Source organism: Moschus berezovskii, chromosome 19 (genome assembly GCF_049115385.1).
Source record: "Moschus berezovskii isolate FMDL1 chromosome 19, NW_MosBer_1.0, whole genome shotgun sequence".
NCBI lineage: Eukaryota > Metazoa > Chordata > Mammalia > Artiodactyla > Moschidae > Moschus > Moschus berezovskii.
This window is the reverse complement of record NC_142478.1, coordinates 72,886,315-72,908,935: the sequence shown is the minus strand read 5'-3', so window position 1 is coordinate 72,908,935 and position 22,621 is coordinate 72,886,315. Positions and strand designations below refer to the sequence as shown.

The window sequence follows — 22,621 nt, the reverse complement described above, 5'->3', positions numbered from 1 at the left end:
TGTGGCATGTGCCCTGAGTGCATTTTCTGTTCACCGTTGGTATCAGAGGCTGCAAGTCTGATTACCCACAGGGGCCTGGGTGGGTAGTGAAGCAGGTGAACACATGGGAACTTAGTGTAAGTTCTTTGGTAAGTGGCAGCTGACACTCAGCCCCAGCTGATTATTGTTACGCTAGAAGGAAGGCCTAATGACTCTAGAATATTCTGATTTTGAAACGTTTTGGTACTTAAACGTAAGTTACCCAGCTGATTTGGGGCCTGGTGGCTCAGATATCTGCAGAGCTGGTCTGGTGAGGTCCATACCCGCCCACGGGAGGATCATGGAATGCCTTGGCCTGCCCAGACTCAGGCTGGACTCTAACCGCCTTTGCTGTGAGAAATGGAGGCGAGAAGTTGAGAAAGGGGGCCAAGAGGGTCTGCAGAGAACATGTCTGTCGTGTAAGCAAGTGGATTCGGTCCGTTTCAGTGGATCTCATCTGTGTTGGCTGACTGTGCTTAGACGGGCACTGGCCTTGTTTAGATGTGAGGCTAAATCTCAGTAGATGAGCATGTGTGTATTTACTTGGTAAGCCAAAGGATGTGTTTGCCTTTTCAGTGAATCAAGTGCCACAGCAGGAGAGCATTCTTGGGAAGGAGGAGCTGGAGGATGCAGCCCCTGCTGGGCTCCTTGGGTCTTTTCCTGAATGACTGAGGGTGGCAGGAGGAGGGGTGCACGTCAGCAGAAGTGGTCCAGGGCCTGAGAGTGGGTGGGGGCTGTGGGAACGGACTTGGCAGATGCCTCTGGAGAACAGGGAGGGCAAGTTGGACTTGACCCCCAGGCCTTGGGAAGTGTATGAGACTTTATTAAAAGCAGCCACTGAAGGGAATCTAAGCAGTGTCAGACTCTCTTTGGAAAGATCAGTTTGGCTGTTTGGTGGCTGGATTGGAAAGATTAGGGTACTGGTGTTGAGAGGCCGTGGCTGTCTGTAGCTTGGCGGGACTCCAGCAGGAGGTGAGATAAATAGGAGTGGTCATCATCTCTTGGGGCCTCAAATTTGGTGGTCAGTCAGTTGGAGAGGGGAAACGGGAAGGAGGAGGGGTCGTAGACGGCTGAGGTCCTGGTTTGCAGGGGAAACCAAGCGAGTGGTGACGTTGAAAGAAAAGGAGCTGTGTTCCCCTGGCAGGTGATGCCAAAAGTGGTTAAGTGCCCACAGGTTAAAGTGATGTGGTTGTCACCTGGGAATGCCGAGAAGGATGGCGGTGTGGAGAGAGGCACAGATTCACAGAACACAGATGGAGCTCAATTCCCCTGGCAAAAAAGCTAGGTTGAAATTTTTTCCTTACTTGGTGCTAGAAGGTCACTGTTTTGGATTGTACTCTAGTGTGAACTCAGCCAAGATTTTAAAATAAGATCATTTTCAACTGGGTAGGAATGTGTCCAAACCAGCCCCAGGGTTGGTTCTTAGAAACCAGTGAAGTGCCTCAGAACTCTTTAACAGTTTATCACTGCAGAGCTTGCTAAGACACAGAGTCCCCTTCTCCACAGGGTGGGCATCAGTTTTGACCCTGCTCGGGTGCCTGAACTGGTTTGCTGTGGAGAGGGAATCCCAGGCCACAGGGCTCCCCAGCAGCTGCGGGAGGTGCAATTGATGCCTCTGGAGAAGTGGCATTTGCTGTAGGGTTTTTGAAGAATGAGTAGGACTTTTTCCCCCCTAGCTTTATTGAGGTATAATTGACAAGAGTAGGATTTTTTAGATTACTTAGACGTGAGATTGAATTTCATACATATGACAGAGCGTGTTAAAATCTGGGTATGTGTAACTGGTCTGTAACTGAGTCTCTGTGCTGTGCAGCAGCGATGAGCCTGTAAATCATGAAGCAGGCGCTCACCTAGTGCCACCACAGACTGAGGCTGGAGGCCCCTGTGCGCCCCTCGCCCTCCACACTCCTTACTGCACCTCTGAAGAAGCTGCTTCGGTGATGATCGTTCCGTTTTATAATTTTGTCACCTGTGTATGCATTCTTGAATAGTAGTTTAGTTTCCTAGTTATGAATTGTATATAAATGGACCCATACTGTAGGGTTTTTTCTTTTAATTTTTTAACAGAAGGATAATTGCTTTACAGAGTTTTGTGGTTTTCTGTCACAACATCAACAAGAATCAGCCATAGGTACAGCCATGTCCCCTCCCTCCCGGACCTCCCTCCCTCGGGTTTGTTTTTGATTCCGTGTTCTGCTGCTGTCGTGTATCATTGTGTTTGTGAGATCCGTCCCTGTTGATGCTAGTCGCTGTAGGTGGTTCATTTTCATCACTGCCCACAATTCCGTTCTATGACTACGCTATAGTTTAGCTTATCCATTCCATAGTTATTTCTGTTTTTCTTACACATGTCGGTAAGTATATACAGGAATTTCTCCTACGGCAGATAACTGGGGTAGAGTTGCTGAGTTCTAAGTTATGTCAGTGTGTACCTTCGGATTCACTTCAGTTCAGTCGCTCAGTCATGTCCGACTCTGCAACCCCATGGACTGCAGCATGCCAGGCCTCCCATCACCAACTCCCAGAATTTACTCAAACACATGTCCATTGAGTTGGTGATGCCATCTAACCATCTTATCCTCTGTTGTCCCCTTCTCCTCCTGCCTTCAGTCTTTCCCAGCATCAGGGTCTTTTCACATGAGTCAGTTCTTCGCATTAAGTGGCCATAGTATTGGAGTTTCACTAGATAGTTGGAAATATATTTTGCTTAGGGGAAAAAGTCAAATTACTACCAAACTAGGGGAGTGACCAAGGACATCCCAAGCAGGGAACTGCTCATGCAGAGACCCCTGGGCCATCAGCTAGCGTATGTACCCAGAGGACCTACCAACTGAGGCTGAGCCTTGGGAAGGGGCAGAAGCTAGAGCCTCTGTTACCTGGCTGGGGACTCTGTGGCGCTACTGTGGGGAAGGGCAAGATGGATTCATATTTGGGGGGAAGGCTGTTCTGGGGCTTCCTTCAAAGCATCTGCTGTGCTTACTCCAAAGGTTATAGTCCCGTTGCCCACTTGGAACGCTCAGACCCGGGAACCTGTCACAGACAACGTGGAGAAGTTTGCTATCGAGACAGAACTCATCTACAAATATTCTCCCTTCCGCAATGAAGAGGAGGTGATGGCTCAGTTCATGAAGATTCCTGGGGACAGCGGTAAGGAAGCTTTGCACCTGCAGCTTTAGCATCGGAGCACTCCAGAGCCCTGAGTGGTGTGGGGTTGGCTGGGGTTGCCTGGCAGAACCATAGGATTTCTATTTCCTAGGAACGCTGGTAATCATCTTCAACCTCAAACTCATGGATAACGGAGAGCCAGAGCTAGACATAATCTCAAATCCAAGGGATATCCAGATGGCAGAGACTTCGCCAGAGGGCACGTGAGTGTGGCTGGGGAGTGAGGAAAAGGGAGGTGACCTGACGGGGTGGGGGTGAGCGTGTGCCCTGAATTCCCCAGCTTTAGAGCTGATAAAGCTGAGAATGCCATGTCTTCCTGCCATGAGGCAGAAGGGATAAATGGGATGACAGTGGGTCCTCCGCTAATCCAGATCCTTGCCCCAACTCCTTAAGGCCTAGAGGCCTAGAGGGGCGAGGAATTGCCGAGTCTATGGTGGGGACGTGGTGGGCACATGCCCACACAGGGAAAGCACCCCTCGGCAGCACGAGAAGCTGAGGTGGGAAGAGGAAAGGTGAGAGGCTGTCCAGCTGGGCCTGGAGTGGCCTGGGGGTGGGGCAGAGACAGACGCTCTATTCTTGCACCTCCAGGAAGCCAGAGCGCCGCTCCTTCCGTGCCTACGCTGCTGTGCTCTACATTGATCCCCGGATGCGGATCTTCATCCATGGGCACAAGGTGCAGACCAAGAGGCTCTCCTGCTGCCTGTACAAGCCCAGGTAGGGGCCTGCCCACCCAGGCCTACTGTTTCCCCGGGCCTAGGACAGGGCCTGACTGAGGGTCTTTGGGGCGTTGTTGGAGTTGTGGTGGATGAGTGGCTGAGGGTGTTGACTGCATTTGGGCCTTTAAACTGCCTTCGATACTGCGGACAAACTTGTTGGGCCCTGAGGGGAGGGATGGAGGTGGCTGGGGAGGCTCGCTGAGTGTGCCTTCTGAGATTGAGGGTGCTCAGCTGGGCACAGGGGGCTATCTCAGTGAGTACAGGGAGGTTGCTTTTCAGAGATGGAGCAGGAGGCAGAGGGCAAGTGGAGTAGGGAATTGAGTGTTTTTCCTAAAAGAAACCTGGCTTTGACTTATGGGGTGGGCGGCCAGGACACTTGCTGCCCTGAGTCCCTGGTACTCAGGCCCTGAGGTTACCCACCTCTCCCCCAGGATGTACAAGTACACATCAAGCCGGTTCAAGACCCGCGCGGAGCAGGAGGTGAAGAAAGCTGAGCACGTGGCGAGGATTGGTAATGAACCCCTGGGCAGGAGGGTTGGCGGGGTTTTCTGGGGACTTACTTGTGGTAAAAGCAGGATCCAGGCAAAAGCTCCATCCAGCACCGAGAGGTGGGCTGTCCTGAACCTCTGCTCTGGTTCCTCTTGCACTCTCCCTCCACGTTCCAGTCGCCTCAGCAGTTTTTCTCCCCAGGCTACTCCTTCACCCATTTATAGGCACTTACCTTAAGCAGCACTAACTCCTCAGCTCATCTGCCCAAAGTGAAGAATCCCACACTGGCCTCTGGCACAGATACTCATGAAATTGGTTTTCTTGACTCAAGGGCAAAAATCTCAAGGTCTCTCATGCCGGCACAGCATCTTGGCTGCTTGCAGTGAGTGATTTGCTGAGGACGTTAGTAACTTCCAGCTCCTACTGAGGGTTTAATTTTTGTTGCCTCAGGCAGTTTTTTATTTGTCTGATTTGTTTGCAGAGTTGGGAAAACGTGCCTGTTTTCCTCTCAGCCTCCTTGACTTTCCAAGCAAGTCTGCGCTCTGGTGCTCCCGTGTTCCCGGACAGTGTCGAACATCTCGTCCCATGGGGACTGTACACTAAGGGGGAATTGACTAAGAGTTTTGACCTTTTGTGTTCTTACCATGGTTTCTTCTGGGTTTCAGCTGAAGAGAAGGCACGGGAGGCAGAGAGCAAAGCTCGAACACTGGAAGTGCGCCTGGGTGGAGACCTCACGCGGGACTCCAGGGTGAGACTCCAGCGTTGCTGACCTGGCTCCATGTCTTGCCAATAGCGACCCCTTACGCTCAAGCTGTACAATGGGATATGTTGATGTTTCTGTAGTCACTCTCGCACACTCATGGCGCCTCACCACATGAGGATGACACTGTTACAGTATCCTCAGTTCATAGAGGGAACTGGCCGAGGGTCAATCACCCAGGTCACACACGGTAGTAATGGTGAAGCAGGTCTCTGCCCCTCCTCTGCCGTGCGCACCTCCGTAGACTATGGCTTTGGTTGGGGTTGTTTCCTTAATGTCAGCAAGTCTGGTCACATGAAGCACAGCTTTTGAACTTGTCCCTAGTGAGGGCCCTTTTCTGCAGAAAGGAGCTAAATTTCCAGGTCTGGTCTTGGCGTCCATATGATTCACAGTGAGAAGTTCAGGCCTGTTGTTGTGACATTGCCAGCTGTGGCCCAGAGGCCTTCCTCCCCTTATCTGGTGCTGGCGTGTGTCTCCAGGTGATGCTGCGGCAGGTCCAGAACACGGCCATTACTCTGCGCAGGGAGGCCGACGTCAAGAAGCGGATCAAGGAGGCCAAGCAGCGGTGAGCACCCGGCTGCGCGCAGGTCTTGTAGAACCATGTACTTTTGTGTGGATGATTGACAAAAGAGCTTGAGGACTCCCTCCCCACCCTGCTAGGTTTCCTTCTGTCACACATGGTCCCTTTGAGAATGCCTTTAATGCTGTGATTCCCAGGAGGGGTTCCTGGCTCAGTTCCCTCCTGAGCTGGGACTCGGCGGGCAGAGCCAGCACCTTGGGTGGAGCAGCCTGTCCTCATGGGTGCTGTCTCGCCTCCCTCCCCACTGCCTCTCTCACCTCTGCTCTCTACCCACCTTCCCTGCCCTTTCACTCTTCCTTTCCTTTCTACTTTTTGCTTTTATTGAAAGGATGGATAAAGTGCTCATCATGTACAACTTGTAAAATATAGAACGTGTAAGAAAAACAATTGTAGACTTCCTTATACGTCTCCCACTTGGTAATACAGACTCTTCATTTTTATTCCTGGTTGCAGATATAGAATAATGCTATAGGTTGAGTTTGTTCCTTTTCATCTAAACTGGGTATTTGTCGTGCTCATCATGCGATCTCCGTGTCTGCCTGTGCGTCTGAAGCCTCTGCAGGCTCCGGGTGTGAGTCCTGCGTGCTTCTCGACCTCCTCACCACAGGCCTGGGTGTCCAGTTTCTGTCTTGGGAGTCTCCACTGGTTGTCCATCTGCTTTTCAGTTTCCATGATTTTGTTAATATCCCATGGTAGATGTTTATTCTCTCACATGTTCATTGTTCTTGTGAATTTTTGTCTTTTTAAAATTAATCACTGTCACATTGGTGGAGTGTTTATGCAGATTGTAGTGAAAATGTTAGTTGCTCAGTTGTGTCTGACTCTCTGTGATCCCGTGAACTGTAGCTCACCAGGCTCCTCTGTCCATGGAATTCTCCAGGCAAGAAAACTGGAGTGGGTTGCCATTCCCTTCTCCAGGGAATCTTCCCAACCCAGGGATCGAACCCGAGTCTCCTACATTGCAGGCGGATTCTCTACTGTCTGCAGATTACCTTGTATTTATTCCAAAGTACAGCTATCTTTGTAGAGATTTGCAGCAGCTTCACAGAATCCTCTTTGTTCTTAAATCCATTCCTGTTTGATACCAAAAGCCAAAGTCATTTGCTTTTAATTGGGGGGAACTAAGAGTGACCGCACAGTGAGTATCCTTACTGAGTCTTAACAGGTTGCATATTGAATGCAAAGACAAAACTTCTAAGTGTTTCAAGTTTCACCTTAATTGTAAACACTGTGATGTGTGTTAAGGGGTTGATCTGCTTGAATTTATCTTTCGCCTTCTTAGAGCACTTAAAGAACCGAAGGAACTGAACTTTGTTTTCGGGGTCAACATCGAACACCGGGACCTGGATGGAATGTTCATCTACAACTGCAGCCGCCTGATCAAGATGTATGAGAAAGTGGGCCCGCAGCTGGAAGGCGGCATGTGAGTGCTGCCGGGGAGGGCTCAGCGTGGGCAGGTGGTGGGGGGCTTTGGTCGGTGGCTGACCGGCGTCCCCCTCCGTCTCCTGCAGGGCGTGCGGTGGGGTTGTTGGGGTCGTCGACGTGCCCTACCTGGTCCTGGAGCCCACGCACAACAAGCAGGACTTTGCGGACGCCAAGGAGTACCGGCACCTGCTGCGGGCCATGGGGGACCACCTGGCCCAGTACTGGAAGGACATCGCCATCGGTAGCGCCGCGCTCCCTGCCAGCCGGGGGCTGCCCCGTCTGAGGGCCTGACTCCTCACTTGACACGCGGGTGTTTGCCTTCCAGCCCAGAGGGGAATCATCAAGTTCTGGGATGAGTTTGGCTACCTCTCTGCCAACTGGAATCAGCCCCCATCCAGTGAGCTGCGCTACAAACGGCGGCGATCCATGGAGATCCCAACCACCATCCAGTGTGGTGAGTTGGGTGTCACGCAGCACCTCTTCCCAGCTCCTTTCCATCGTGGTCCCGTGCTGGTCTCCGCACTGCGCCGACATTCAGGGACTTTTGTCTCCCTGGATATGCCAGTCTGTCTGGCGATGGCCCTGGGAACTCAGTCTTGGGACTGTGCCGTGCCCGTGTGCCCCTCCTGAATGAGGCAGGAGGTCATCTAACCCAGTTTGGCCCCACATGGGTAGCAGTGTGAGTGATGACTGAGCCACGGTCCTGCTAGGAGGGCGAGAGGCCGGGGCTGCTGAGGCTTATGAGTAAGGTTTCCATCCTTGCTGGAGTCACTGCCACTGGGAAGAGCGACTGTTCTATTAGGGAGGCAGAGATGGAGCCAGGCTGTGGATCTTTGCGTGGACAGTCAGGGGCACCTCTGCCTCGGGCCTGGCTGGGAGGAGCCTGACCGTTACTGGTGGGCGTGGCCAACGCTTGGGGGTGTTTCTTTGTGTCACAGATCTGTGTCTGAAGTGGCGGACACTCCCCTTTCAGCTGAACTCTGTGGAGAGAGATTACCCTGACACTTGGGTTTGCTCCATGAACCCTGATCCTGAGCAGGACCGGTGAGCGCTTTTTCTAACAAGGAGTTTGTGGGCATCCCCCCGCACCGCCCGAGCTTTCTCCACCCTTGCACTGTGCTTCTTGAGGTCACTGTTCTATCCTTACATCTCTGTCTTGCCGTGCATACTAAGTGCCTGGAAATAGAAAGAGAAGCAAGTCCTGCAGTGAGTATTAATTCTGTGCGTTTGGGAGGTCTGAGGTTGCTCTGATGAGAAAAAGCACGGGCTGACTGAGGAGGAGGGACCCTGCCCTACCTGGAACTGTCTTGCCATGCCTGCTCTAGCACTTTCTCTCCACAGGTGTGAGGCTTCAGAGCAGAAGCAGAAGTTTCCCTTGGGGACATTGAAAAAGGACCTGAAGACACAGGAAGAGAAGCAGAAGCAGCTGACAGAAAAGATTCGCCAGCAGCAGGAGAAGCTCGAGGCCCTGCAAGTGAGTGGGCAGACGGGCAGGCCTTCAGGAGCGTCTGTGTTCCCTCAGGCTCAGCCTCACTCTGCTTTTGAACCCATAAGCACTGCCCGAGCTTCCCAACACCCCCTTCTCCGATGCCTTGATTATTCTTAAATATTCTATTTTAGAGGTAACCATTAACTTCATATCCAGCTTTTTATGACCACTAGCATAAATACACGGAGAAGGCAATGGCAAGCCACTCCAGTACTGTTGCCTAGAAAATCCCATGGATGGAGGAACCTGGTGGGCTGCAGTCCGTGGGGTCGCTAAGGGTCGGACACGACTGAGCGAGTTCACTTTCACTTTCCACTTTCACACATTGGAGAAGGAAATGGCAACCCACTCCAGTGTTCTTGCTTGGAGAATCCCAGGGACGGGGGAGCCTGGTGGGCTTCCGTCTATGGGGTCACACAGAGTCGGACACGACTGAAGTGACTAGCAGCAGCAGCAGCAGCATAAATACATGTATTTTTTATTAAAAATATGGAGATCATGACTTTTGTGTCAAATCACATAGACATACTTTTTTTTTTAATGCCTAATTATTTTTTTAGGATAGTTTTCCAGAAGTGAATTTGAAAGAGTAAAAGGATTTTAAAAATTCTGTGAACTTGTTTATTCCCAAGTTATCTTCCAGAAGATGTATTATATCTTAGGTTATTTTTTTTAATACAAGTACTTTTTAAATGTTTTTGAAAATTTGAAAAAAGATACACATCTTATAATTTGAATTTCATATTTCTAAAATTGAACCATTTTTTCATATTTTTCTTTTAAAAACTGCTTATTGTTTCTTCCTTAATTGATTAGTCAGGGTTTTTTAAGATACGTATGTGACCTCAACCTTTTATCATGTTTATTACAAAAGCGTTTTCTTTTCTGGCTTCTGGTCAGGTAGGTGCTGTCGTATTGTCTGTGTCCCTCCGTCTGTCGAATCCCATGGGTCCTTTCTGGCTTTGTCCATCAGGGATCTCCCATTTTTTTTTACTTATTTTGTAGGAATTTAGTCCATTGATACTTTTCCCCAGTCTCTTGATTGCTGGAATAATCATGTAGAATCCTGTAATTTGCTGGTGGTTTACTGTGAGTTTCTGTCTTCTCAGTGAGAATGGGAGGCTTGTAATAGTAGGACTGTGGTCCAGATGGTCTTTATTTGCCCACTGTCTCAGATAGAGGGGGCTCCAGAAAGAGTTGACTTCCAAGCACCAGACAAACAACCTTCTCATCCTGTTTACCCTGCAGAAAACCACACCCATTCGCTCCCAGGCTGACCTGAAGAAACTGCCCTTGGAAGTGACCGCCAGACCTTCCTCGGAGGTGAAGCCCTGGGGTGGCGGGGCTCTTCTTGGGCGTCTCATGCTGGGATTGGTATTCTCACTCTCTCTGAGCCTCTTTCAGGAACCTGCACGTAGACCTCAGCGTCCTCGGTCGCCTCCTTTACCCGCTGTGATCAAGAATGCCCCGAGCAGACCCCCTTCCCTTCAAGCTTCCAGGCCAGCCAGCCAGCCCAGAAAGGCTCCTGTCATCAGTAGTGCCCCAAAACCTGCTGCCTCGGCTGCCCGGGAGGAGGCCAGCACTTCCCGGCTACTCCAGCCTCCCGAGGCACCCCGGAAGCCTGCCAACACTCTGGTCAGGCCTGCGTCCCGGCCCACCCCGCCGGTACAGCCGCCATCACCATCTCCCCAGCCCAACTCCAGGAGCCCTCGGGAGGTCCCTTCCCCCCGAGCTCTGAAGACTCCAGTGGTCAAGAAGCCAGAGCTGCCCACCAAACTCCCCCTGGTGAGCTGCTGCTGCTCCCCCAGTGCCGCCCACAGTGGTACAGGGATGGAGGGGCAGTGTTGGTGGAAATCCTGCTTCCCTGCTGCCCCTGCAAAGGAGAGGGATGCGAGGCACTCTGTTGGGGGCACAGAGCTTGTTGGTACCCTGTCCAGGAGGTTCTCTGGTACCCCTCCACGGTTTGGTACCCCAGACTCGAGTCACCTCCGCTGGCTTCTCCTGCTGTGGGCAGAGGGTGCAGCTTGGTGACGGCAATGGTGGGTGTGGCTTAGTGAGGTGTGAACCAAGGCCCCTGCGGCGACAGCTCGGAGCAGAGGTCCTCGTGGGTGTTGGGCCTGTGGGTTGCCATGTCCCTCATTGTGTTGGGTGCCCAGCCCTGGTGGGCACAGAGACCCACAGGCCCCGCTGAACGGCTCCTTTAGGCCACATGGGCTCTTCCAGCACCCGAGGGGCTGAAAGAGTCCCTCACGTTCCTGCTGCTCTTGCAGCAGGCCACTCCCGGTCGGAAGCGCAGCCTCGAGGTCTCTGATGAGGAAGAAGCAGAGGAAGAGGCCGAGAAGAGGAAGGAGAGGTCCAAGCGGGGCAAGTTTGCTGTGAAGGAGGAAAAGAAGGACTTGAATGAGGTAGGTCCTCAGCCTCCTGGCCCCCAGTCTATACCCACCCCTGCAGTCTGACACAAGCCAACTAGCAGCACAGTGCCTGGGAGGGTCTGGAGACGGACCGTGCCTCTGCTCACAGGCCTGAGCTGACAGCCACGCAGATCTGTGCCACTCTGCCCCTTGCCTGCTCTGTTGTTCAAGGTTTTTGGAGGCAGGTGTGTAGATACTGAGATAGTGGTTGAGCGAGTGGCTCCCCATGAAGCTTGGGCATTTAAAAGGCAGCCTGAGGTGTCAAGAGGTGACCCGGGTGGATGGTCTGCTCTGCAGGGGCACTGGCGGTGTCTCTAACAGACTGTCCTTGCAGCTCTCAGACAGCTCTGGGGAAGAGGACTCAGCTGACCTCAAGAGCGCTCAGAAAGGTAAGTTTAGGAGGTGCCTGGAGCCTCTGGGCCTGTGGGAAAGGGTCCCTTGGTCAGCGGCACCTCATTGTGAAGGCTCTTGGAGGCTTTGTTGGCTCTGGGCTCTCATCCAACAGTGGTTTCAAGTGTTAATTCGGAGAAGCATTCTGAGGATAGCACACCCTCATGTTTATTTTTAGCATCAGTTTCTTGGTGTTCACCTCTGGCCATCACTCATGCTGCTGCTCTGTGGCACCCTCGTGAAGGGTGGAGGGGAAGGAGGCCAGGGTGGCTGGGCTCCATGTCCCTGGCGTAGTGGGATCAAGCTTCTAGGGATTCTTGTCCCTGTGAATGTGGGTGGCCCTGGCTGGGGGCGGCTCTGGTCCATCCAGTTTTCTGACTCCAGCCCTGCTCCCACTCACAGATAAAGGGCTGCACGTGGAGGTGCGTGTGAATAGGGAGTGGTACACAGGCCGTGTCACAGCTGTGGAGGTGGGCAAGAATGCAGTGCGGTGGAAGGTGAAATTTGACTATGTGCCCACGGACACAACACCAAGAGACCGCTGGTAACACCCCTTCCAGGAAGATGGGTTGACAGTTGGCCAGGGCAGGGGCAGGCAGCCCATCTGGGAGCCTGGAACACGTGTGACAAACACTGGCTTCTCCCTAGGGTGGAGAAAGGCAGCGAGGACGTGCGGTTGATGAAACCCCCGTCCCCAGAGTATCAGAGCCCGGACACACATCAGGAGGGCAGGGAAGAGGTGGTGGCCACAGCGGGGGATTTGGTGGCCCAGCAAGCTGTCGCCATGGCGGAGCCCTCCACCTCGGACTGCATCCCCATCGAGCCTGACACCACTGCCCCCAGCACCAACCACGAGACCATTGACCTCCTCGTCCAGATTCTTCGGTGTGTTATCGTCCTGCTCCGGGACCAGTGGTGGCTCTCTACCAACTCTGTGCCATTCTGATTTCCCGTCCCACCCTCCTTCTTGTTTAGGAATTGTTTACGGTACTTCCTGCCCCCAAGTTTCCCCATCTCTAAGAAGGAGCTGAGTGCTATGAACTCAGATGAGCTGATATCGTTTCCTCTGGTGAGTCTGCCCACCCACCTTGGTGCTTGTTGTGACTGCCAGCTCTCAGTTGTGTGCTCCATGAAGTCTGTCAGAGAGAAAAGCATGCAGTTTTATCTCCACTCCACTTAAAGGAAATGAGGCTAGGAGTTGAAGAAACTCAGGCTCAGAGAGGTTAACAGTCTGCTGTGATAGAGCCAAGACTTGCTCCCAGGGCGATGAGTCCAGGGCTCCCGGGGCACCGCTCCGCCTGGGGGCTCGCCCTCATTCAGGCAGCAGGCGCCGTCTGCGGGCCTGCGGCAGACCGCTGATAGGCCAGCTGGGTGGGCCTGCCATCCTCTTGTCAGCTTTGCTGCTGCTGGCTTCAGGCTGTTGCCAAATTCAGAGCAGAGTCTGGGTGCGGTGGCATTTCTACAGTGGGCACGACCCAGGCCAGAGCATGGTCAACAGGAGTGTCTGAGCCTGAAATAGTCCTTTGGCTCCCACTTGTGAAAGGAGGTACCACTAACACACCAACTTAATAGCCTCCTAAGAGAAATGCCTAAAATAACTCAAACTTTTTTTTTAATATATATTTTTAATTTATCTATTTTAATTGGAGGATAATTACTTTATTGGTTTTGCCATACATTGACATGAATCTGCCCCGGGTGTACCTGTGTTCCCCATCTTGAACCCCCCTCCCACCTCCCTCCCCATCCCTTCCCTCTGGTTCATCCCAGTACACCAGCCCCGAGCATCCTGTATCATGCATCGAACCTGGATTGGCGATTCGTTTCACATATGGTAATATATATGTTTCAATGCCATTCTCCCAAATCATCCCACCCTCACCCTCTCCCACAGAGTCCAAAAGACTGTTCTATACATCTGTCTCTTTTGCTGTCTTGTATACAGGGTTATCGTTACCATCTTTCTAAATTCCATATATATGTGTTAGTATACTGTATTGGTGTTTTTCTTTCTGGCTTACTTCACTCTGTATAATAGGCTGCAGTTTCATCCAGCTCATTAGAACTGATTCAGATGTATTCTTTTTAATTGCTGAGTAATATTCCATTGTGTATATGTACCACAGCTTTCTTATCCATTCATCTGCAGATAGACATCTAGGTTGCTTCCATGTCCTGGCTATTGAAGACAATGGGCAGCTTTTCTGGGTGCCTGATGTCTTCTGCTGGCACTCAGAAGTTGTTTTGTGGAATTTACTCAGAGTTCAAATGTTCTTTTGATGAATTTGTGGGGGAGAAAGTGGTCTCCCCGTCCTGTTCCTCCGCCATCTTGTTCCCTCCTCCCAAACTTTAATTCTTTCGCGTCAGGGACATACCAAGACTCTAATGTTCATTGTGTTTGTGTCAGTTTGTGAATGACCATCCTGCTTCTCATTGTGCTGGGAAAGCTCCATGAAACCCTCAGGCGCCCTGCAAATACTAGATTCAAGCATGTACTTTAAAAGTAACATAATTGCACGTGAATCTGTAATGGCTTAAAAGTGAAAAAATACAAAAAACATACAGGAATCATAGTTAGGCTCATGACATTGTATGTTAAATTTTAATATTCTTGGCACCTGCTTGAACATTTATTTTGAGCTGCCAAGTAAATTATCTTCTGTGCAGAACTTGAAGTCTCTGTTGCCATCTTGATTTACTAGGATAGTATTCTAGATCGTAAATAAATAGTTCTAACATGTTTTAAAAACACCAGTTAGGAGCCATTCAGTGCTAGGCAGCTCATAGGTCTTCACAGCAGTAAACAAATGCTATAGCTGGTGAGACCGCGGTGGTCAGCCAGACTGCTGCTTCTAGGTTTGTGTTCATCAAAATGGTCTTTCCATTCTCACTAGTGATTCATGAGTAAATCATAACTTTGAAAATAAACATAGAGAGATATACCTAAATTGGTGTTCATATTGAGATACCATGTAACTTTTACTCAAAACCAAGTGTTCTACTACTTTGAAAAACCTCATGTCTAGAGAAGCTGCTAGTTAACATTACTACCCCAACCACTGGGAAGTTTCAGGTGCTTGGAGAAGATAGTGAAAAGTTCTATGCTGTGTAAATATACTACACAAACATGGGAGTATCTGCTATTGACCGGAGTGTGATACATACTTGCTGGGTGTGACCTGGATGTGGACTGCTCATTAGTGCTGTTGTCAAGTTAGCAAGGAGAATGGTGAGGATCATCCCTCATGTTTACTCATGACTTGCATTTTGCAGAGCTCTTTGCCAAGTGCTTCCTGTGTGTGATCCCATCTCTACCCTCGAGGCAGCCCTGTGAGGTGGGCCTCAAGGTCTTTCCTCTCTGGAGCTGCAGAGACACTGGCTCCTGGGTTTGATATCCATTCAGACCGAGCTTCCTGGTGCCAAGCCAGTTGGGGACACAGTGCCCATCTGGAAGGGCCCTGGGGACCCTTGTGAGCCCATACACTTACCCGCTGGCTTCTCTTCTAACAGAAAGAGTACTTCAAGCAGTATGAAGTCGGGCTCCAGAACCTGTGCCATTCCTACCAGAGCCGCGCCGACTCGCGGGCCAAGGCTTCTGAGGAGAGCCTGCGCACCTCTGAGAGAAAGCTGCGTGAGACCGAGGAGAAGCTGCAGAAGCTGAGGACCAACATCGTGGCACTCCTGCAAAAGGTGCAGGAGGTGAGCCAGGCCGCCCTCTCATTGCAGCGGACCACCTGGTGTTTCAGGGAGGGGGCCTGGGTACCTCGTGCTCCCTTCTCCCCACTCACAGGAATCTGTGGTTCCAACCCTGGCGGCACAGCATCCTGACCAGGAGGGCTGGAGGTGGTGCGGCTGCCTGGGCCTCATCCCAGCCAGACCCACGGTATCAGACTTTTACCTTGTTTAGACACAGTGACCTGCAACCTGGTTTGCGACACCTGAGAGTCATGAAACAAAGACATTCTTGGTTTTCCAGATGATGCCTGGATGGGAGTGGGTAGCCCACAAGTGGGGAATGTCCTGTGGTCTCAGCCCTTCATCTGGGCAGGAAACTGGGGATCCCTGTCCTGTGACCCCTGGTGACCAATAGGGGCCCTGCTCTCATAGCACAGCAGGGGGAGGGGACAGGACTGTTGACGGCGGAAAGTGCCATGAGGGAAACAGGAGAGAGTGACAGGAGTCACTGTACTAGAGGGTCAGGGGGTCCTCTGTGAGGAGGTGTTTGCGCCAAAGGCAGAACCAGTCGTGCTGGGGTGGGATGTGAGCTGTGGGCAGAGGCAAGAGCAGGGCCCATGGCAGGGCCCTGTACCAGGTGGGAGGTCCCTGGACGTGTGGCACTGAGATGTGTGCAGCCTAAGACGTTTACTTTGGTTGGTTGTAGGAGGGGCCGAGGTTAGAGTCCAGGACTCCACTGAGGAGGTTCCCAGTTATCTGGGTGAGAGATTCTGGAGGCCTGAACCTTGGATAGTGCCAGTGAGGGAGAGAAGTGTCTGAGGGGAGGGGAGGAAACAACGGTGACTGTTCGAGTCTGAGTCCCTGAGTAGAGGGAAGGTGTGTGTGTGGGGGGCCTGTACTGAGACGGGAACAACCTGGGGTGGGTGGTGGTACCAAGCTGTTGGATGTGTTGAGTCTAAGAGTGAGGCTGGGGCAGGCGGGCAGGAGTGTGAGGACGGGGAGGGGATGGATGATCAAGAAGGATGGCCTGACAGGGTGGAGGGGGAGAGTAGAGGGCATGGCCTGGGCTGCAAGAAGGCTGGGGAGGCGGGCCTCCCACCACCCTGTGAGCCCCTGCTAACCCTGCCCTGCTCTGTTCCAGGACATAGACATTAACACAGACGACGAGCTGGATGCCTACATCGAGGACCTGATCACCAAGGGGGACTAGGGCCCGGAGCCAGAGATCAGCTTCCCTGCACCTGAAGGCAGAGCTCCCGAGGGTGGTGTTTCATTTATGGGTTGATGGACTTACCTTGATTTGACTCACGGGATATTTGTGCTTTTGGCGGGAAAGAGACTCTGATTCTTTGAATCTTCCATCCTAAGTTTATAAATATTTATTTTTTGAAAGAAACAACATGCTGTGCCTGCTGTGAGACCATACATTTTTCTTGGTGACTCTTGGGCAAAGGACAGAACCAGGACGCCAAGTCTTGAGTTGCTTCTCTTGGCTCCTGGCTCCTCAAGATGTGGTGAATTCCAGTGCCGTTTGGAAGTTGGAGGGGCTCCAGGGGCAGGGCTGGGGGAGGGACAGGACCCTTCCCAGGCTGGTGCTCCCCCAGGAGCTCCAATCCAGGGGATCTCCATGGGGCTACGATCAGCAGGATCTCCTCGTGGCTCCTGCCTCAGGTCAGGGAGGTGAGTGGTGGTCCTAGCGGTTGGTCGTCTTGGCTGTGGCACTGTCCAGTCAGCTCGGGGAAGAAAGATCCTCCTGTTCAGCTTCCCCATCCATCACCTAAATTCTCCCTGCTGGACATTTCCTTATGTAGCAGTAAAATGGTGAGGTTTCCTGCCACAAAAACTTGAGTCCAGGTTAAGGCGTGGACAGATCTGACTGGTCAGACTGCTGACCTGGGTAGCACATCATTTGCGTTCCAGAGGAGTCCCCTTAGGAATCGTGTGTGTGAAGGAGCGCCATGCTGATCTGGTTGGTGGCCTCGTCTGCCGCTGTGGCAGGGTCCTGGAGAGGGCTGCTGCTCTTCCTGCTCTGTTTGCCCCACTACGCCCTGTCAGGGTCTCCGGTTTGGGGCACATGGGAGGAGGGAGTCACTGAGCCCCTGGGCACGCCATGCCTTCCTCTGCCTAGTCACAGCCTAATATTGCTGTGGTCCTCAAACAACTCAGGGTCAAAGACCAAGGCCAGAGTCGCCTAGTTTTCTATAATGGCCATTGGAAAAGTTCTGGTTCGATCTCTCCCAACTCACTCCTTACCCCCCTTTATTTGGGGACTTTGGGTTTTCTGAAGGCACAAGAACCATGATCTTGCCCCAGTGGTCTGCGATTCTGACCTCTCGGTGTGTTTCCAGCGTCTGCCCGCCTCTGCTCAGCAGTGGCCACGTGCCGCCCTGTGTAGACTGCAAGAGTCAGGGAAGCAGTGGTGAGGGAGGCAGGCCACGGGAACTGAGGTCTTCACCCCCTTGTGCACGTGGCCAGAAGTGCCTATGATCTGTGGGCTTGGGACTTCTCAAAGCCACACCCCTGGGCAAGGGCTGTTCCGGAGAAATACCAGGGAGGCCCTGACTTCCTCGGAAGATTCTCCAAGAGTCTTGGGGTTTCTTGAGCTGGTGGTTCCTATCCTGTCCAGCTCGTTCTCTTCATCACAGGCAGCATATGATCCATTTTTGTCCCCAAACTTTGTTTTAATCTAGATGGAAGCTGATTCTGCATTTTTACCAGAGGGTAATACTCAAGGTTTTTATTTACACACCTGTAATCAAAATGCAATACTATAAACTTTTACTGGTGAGACTCCTGAACTCAGTCTGTTTTCTTCTAGTAAAACCCAGCACCTTCCTCCTCTTCATTCTTTCCACCACTGTGGCTTTAAGCTGTCTTCAAGTTCTTCCTCATCTCCATCTTCATTGTCTTACGTCTTCCCCGTCTTTGACACCCACAGAAACTGACATACTGAATTTCGTAAATGTTTTAGCTTCAACTTGTAGGTGTTCCTACTTTGCTGTTTAAATCCAACCACAGCGGTGCTGAATTCAGCCTGCTTCCAGGCAGAGCTGTTGCCATTCTGGGCAGGAAGATAAGATGCAGGAACTCCCCTTCTCCTAAACTGGGTAACTAAGGTGCTTGGAATTGTCTAACAACTAGGGAAGAAGAGGATGGTCTGGAAGGTCTGCTGCAAGAAGGTGAATGAGTGCAGCAACCTGTTTTTATGGAGCGGGAGGAATACTTTTGGTTTTTGGTTTTTTTCCAGGTGACACATGCACATGATAAAAATTCAAACAGTATAAACGGCTGGACCATGAAAGCAAGCCTCTCGCCTCCCCCAGCCCCCCAGTGCTCTTTCTCCCTGAAAAGAGGATCCATTCTGAGCAAACGCACATCTGTCCTGCCTGCTTCTCGCTTAGGTGGTCTTGGGACTTGACTCTGAAGAGTTCACGTGGGTCTCCTTTATCCTGGCAGCCACACAGCATCTCGGTGTCTGGGCTGTACTATCATTCACTGGTCCCATTTAGAGACTTAGGTTTTTAATGTTTACAGAAAATTCTGTGATGACTATCTGTGTGTGTGTACTTAGATCTGTGTTTATTTGGATGAATTCCAGAGAGAAATGTCTGTGTCAGAAGGTAGATGCATTCCAGAAAAGACTTCACAATTTCAGTCCCCACCAACAGTGTATTCCTCACCCCCCTCCTTGCCTGTCTGCAGTCTCTTCCATCTTAATCTGAAAGGTGAAAAGCCTATGGCTTTTTTATTTGGTCTGAATGAATTTATGTGAGATCAATCATGTGTTTCTTTCTGGGACAGGCTGTAGTTCTGAGTCTTGGGTTAGGGACTTAAACCAAGGAGATCAAACCAGTCAATCCTAAAGGAAATCAACCCTGAATATTCATTGAAAGGATTGATGCTGAAGCTGAAGCTCCAACAACTGGCCACCTGATTGGAAGAGTCAACTCATTAGAAAAGACCCTGATTCTGGGAAAGATTGAAGGCAGGAGGAAGAGGGGAAGAGGATGAGATGGTTGGATGGCATCTCCGACTCAATGAACATAAGTTTGAGTAAACTCTGGGAGATGGTGAAGGACAGGGAAGCCTGTCATGTCCATGGCATCACAAAGAGTTGGACATGACTTAAGATACTGAATACCAAAATAAGATGAAAAACAAGGGGTGACTTTTCTGGGAAATGTCCACCTTATACCACCCTTTCAGCCCCTAAGTGTCCCATGGATTTAGCATTAAAAAGCCCACATCAATACCATATTACCAGAAGACAAGGGTTTGACATGGTTTACCAAAGGAAGGCAATGGATTACTAACAGGATGAGAGAAATGTTTGTTTCTCCTGCGTGTCTGAGTGATGCTACCTTCTGGCTCCTCTTGTTGGGTCTAGGTCCCCGTGAAGACATGACTCTTTCAGACCTGTGGTTCAAGCAGTGTTGGGCAAGAGTTCAAGGCTCTGTAGACCAACAAGTGTGAGACAGATACAGCTCAAACTTCTGTGCCTTTTACATAGAACACAGGTTTGGCCTGAGCGGGTAGTGCCGCCACTGGCTACTCGTCCCCAGTGAAAGGCTGTCCTGCAAATGGACCAGGCTGTAAGGGACCTGTTGACAGCTGCCAAGATGCCTAAAACATCCTCAGAATTCCACTGGAGGGTTCTGCCCTTTTTTGCAGATGGAACCTCTGAGGCTTCCTTTGGAAGGGCCATATTGCTCTTGGTTCCCTACGAAAGTGGACAGGCAGCTTGGCCATGGGAGGCAGAGCTACAGAAGAATATGCCTTCTCAGGTGCCATACTTCAGGGCTCTGACTGTCCTCAGCACTGCTGGAGGCACCCTCTCCATGTGAGCAAGACAGACTGGACAGAGAAAGAGTTTGGTGAGGGACCGCCCACTCAGCAATGAGCCAGAATGTTGCAAGCCTGAGTTTCAGCCCCAAAAAGGACTGATGGATCCTGCAGAAATTTCCTTTCAGTTCACAAGGTGTCAGACAAATCACTGCCCATTCTGGGTTCCCCTTTTTTTTTTTTTCTAAAAAGAGTTGAATAGCAGTAGAAGTTTTCTGACTTACTAAGCTGAATTCACCAAAAATTTATCCAGAGGCCTACAGAGGTGGTGAATAACTGGTCTCACAGCAAGGAGAGACAAGAAAGCTTCCTTAACTGAGAGCAAAACAATAGCATGGGAAAGACTATAGAGCTCTCTTCAAGAAAATCAGAGCTACCAAGGGAACATTTCATGCAAAGATGGCACAATAAAGGACAGAAATGTCAAGGACCTAACAAAAGCAGAAGAAATTAAGAAGACGTGGCATAAATACACAGAAGAACTGTACACAAAACGTTTTAAGGACCCAGATAACCACAATGGTGTGATCACTCACCTAGAGCCAGACATTCTGGAGTGTGAAGTCAAGAGGGTCCTGGGAAGCATCACTACAAACAAAGCTGGAGGTGATGGAATTCCAGCTGAGCTATTTCAAATCCTAAATGATGATGCTGTGAAAGTGCTGCACTCAATATGGCAGCAAATTTGGAAAGTTCAGCAATGCCACAGGATTGGAAAGGTCAGTTTTCATTCCAATCCCAAAGACGGGCAATGCCAAAGAACGTTCAAATTTCTGAAAAATTTCATATTTCATGTTAGCAAGATTATGCTCAAAATACTTCAAGCTAGGCTTCAGTAGTACGGTGAACCTAGAAATTCCAGACGTACAAGCTGGATTTAGAAAACAGTGGAACCAGAGATCAAACTGCCAACATCCGCTGGATCACTGAAAAAACAAGGGAATTGTAAGAAAACATCTACTACTTCATTGACTAAGCTAAAGCCTTTGACTGTGTTGATCACAACAAACTGGAAAATTCTTCAAGAGATGGGAATACCAGACCACCTGACCTGCTTCTTGAGAAACCTGTATGCAGATCAGGAAGCAACAGTTAGAACCAGACACAGAACAACAGACTGCTTCAAAACTGGGAAAGGAGTACGTCTAGGCTGTATATTGTCACCCTGCTCATTTAACTTCTATGCAGAGTACATCATGAGAAATGCTGGGCTGGAAGAATCACAAGCTGGAAGGACTCAAGACTGCCAGAAGTATCAACCACCTCAGATATGCAGATGATATCGTTTAATGGCAGAACACAAAGAGGAACTAAAGAGCCTCTTGATGAGGGTGAAAGAGAAGACTGAAAAAGCTGGCTTAAAACAACATTCAAGATATGAAGGTCATGGCATCCAGTCCCATCACTTCGTGGCAAACAGAGAAATAGTGGAAACAATGATAGATTTTATTTTCGTGGGCTCCAGGATCACTTAAGACGCTTGTTCTTTGGACTAAAAGCTTATGACAAACCTAGACAGCATATTAAAAGCAGAGACAACACTTCGCTGACAAAGGTTCATCTAGTCAAAGCTATGGTTTTTCCAGTAGTCACGTAAGGATATGAGAGTTGGACCATAAAGAAGGCTAAACACCGAAGAAGTGATGCTTTTGAACTGTGGTGCTAAAAAAGACTCTTCAGAGTCCCTTGGACAACAAGGAGATCAAACCAGTCAATCCTAAAGGAAATCAACCCTGAATATTCATTGAAAGGACTGATGCTAAAGCTGAAGCTCCAATACTCTGGCCACCTGGTGTGAAGAGCCGACTCATTGGAAAAGACCCCAATGCTGGGAAAGATTGAGGGCAAGAGAAGGGGGCGACAGAGAATGAGATGGTTGGATGGCATCACTGACTCGATGGACAGTTTGAGCAAACTCAGGGAGATAGTCAAGGAGTTCCTCACGCAAAATCATCAATTACCACAACACAGCACGAGCCCTTGTACTGGCTGCAACTCACCTGGTCCCGGCCCTCGGCCATCTCTCTCCAATGGCTTTTAGGGTGTTCAACGCTCAAACCCATCCAGGAGCCTGCCTTCTCCGAGGCCACCAACGGTTGCGGCACACGCAACCCCTACCCCGCAACGCTACCCTCTCCTAGTCTCGAGGCAGATGTGCAACTGCCCGTGCGTGGCGCCGACGCCCGGCGCGTGCGTGGCGCCGACGCCCGGCGCGTGCGTGGCGCCGACGCCCGGCGCGTGCGTGGCGCCGACGCCCGGCGCGTGCGTGGCGCCGACGCCCGGCGCGTGCGTGGCGCCGACGCCCGGCGCGTGCGTGGCGCCGACGCCCGGCGCGTGCGTGGCGCCGACACCAGCATTTGCTCTACACCGTGCGCATGCGCCTTAGAAACATCACGAGCCCCCGGACTTGCCCGAGTCAGATGTGCTGGCGTCAGTGTGTCGGGCAGTGGCGAAGCCATCAAGCCCGGCTGTGGGACTGAGGCCTCGCAGGTCCCACACCCTAGGGCCCATGGAAGGCGTTGGGAATCCAAGCAGAGAAGCAGGGTTTTTTTTTTTTCCCGCCGGAGTCCGCGTATTCAGCCTGGACACAGGTGAAACTTTCACCCGGGTTGTTTTCCAACTCTTCTGGCTTACAGAAAGCTTGTTTGTATGAGTGTCCTT

The 22,621-nt window shown here is 51.0% G+C and overlaps 1 protein-coding gene across 18 annotated transcripts in view; it reads left to right on the top strand.

Annotated features, from left to right (window-relative positions):
• Positions 1 to 22,124, top strand: part of MORC2 (MORC family CW-type zinc finger 2) — a 44,642-nt gene extending 22,518 nt beyond the window's left edge. For 2 of the 18 annotated variants that reach the window (XM_055405765.2, XM_055405764.2), the window contains exons 9-30: positions 3,006 to 3,165; positions 3,275 to 3,386; positions 3,772 to 3,897; positions 4,331 to 4,410; positions 5,054 to 5,136; positions 5,628 to 5,713; positions 7,011 to 7,151; positions 7,240 to 7,394; positions 7,479 to 7,607; positions 8,092 to 8,197; positions 8,495 to 8,627; positions 9,891 to 9,965; positions 10,047 to 10,427; positions 10,913 to 11,047; positions 11,388 to 11,442; positions 11,846 to 11,987; positions 12,092 to 12,328; positions 12,419 to 12,512; positions 14,954 to 15,142; positions 15,234 to 15,326; positions 15,825 to 15,878; positions 16,260 to 22,123. In XM_055405765.2, the coding sequence (XP_055261740.1) occupies positions 3,006 to 3,165; positions 3,275 to 3,386; positions 3,772 to 3,897; positions 4,331 to 4,410; positions 5,054 to 5,136; positions 5,628 to 5,713; positions 7,011 to 7,151; positions 7,240 to 7,394; positions 7,479 to 7,607; positions 8,092 to 8,197; positions 8,495 to 8,627; positions 9,891 to 9,965; positions 10,047 to 10,427; positions 10,913 to 11,047; positions 11,388 to 11,442; positions 11,846 to 11,987; positions 12,092 to 12,328; positions 12,419 to 12,512; positions 14,954 to 15,142; positions 15,234 to 15,326; positions 15,825 to 15,878; positions 16,260 to 16,328 (2,835 nt within the window). In that variant the 3' untranslated portion in view covers positions 16,329 to 22,123. Of the gene's footprint in view, positions 1 to 3,005; positions 3,166 to 3,274; positions 3,387 to 3,771; positions 3,898 to 4,330; positions 4,411 to 5,053; positions 5,137 to 5,627; positions 5,714 to 7,010; positions 7,152 to 7,239; positions 7,395 to 7,478; positions 7,608 to 8,091; positions 8,198 to 8,494; positions 8,628 to 9,890; positions 9,966 to 10,046; positions 10,428 to 10,912; positions 11,048 to 11,387; positions 11,443 to 11,845; positions 11,988 to 12,091; positions 12,329 to 12,418; positions 12,513 to 14,953; positions 15,143 to 15,233; positions 15,327 to 15,824; positions 15,879 to 16,259 lie in introns of all 18 variants that reach the window. The other 16 variants (XM_055405770.2, XM_055405780.2, XM_055405766.2 and 13 more) reach the window with 15 other exon arrangements.
• The last annotated feature ends 497 nt before the right edge of the window (positions 22,125 to 22,621 follow it).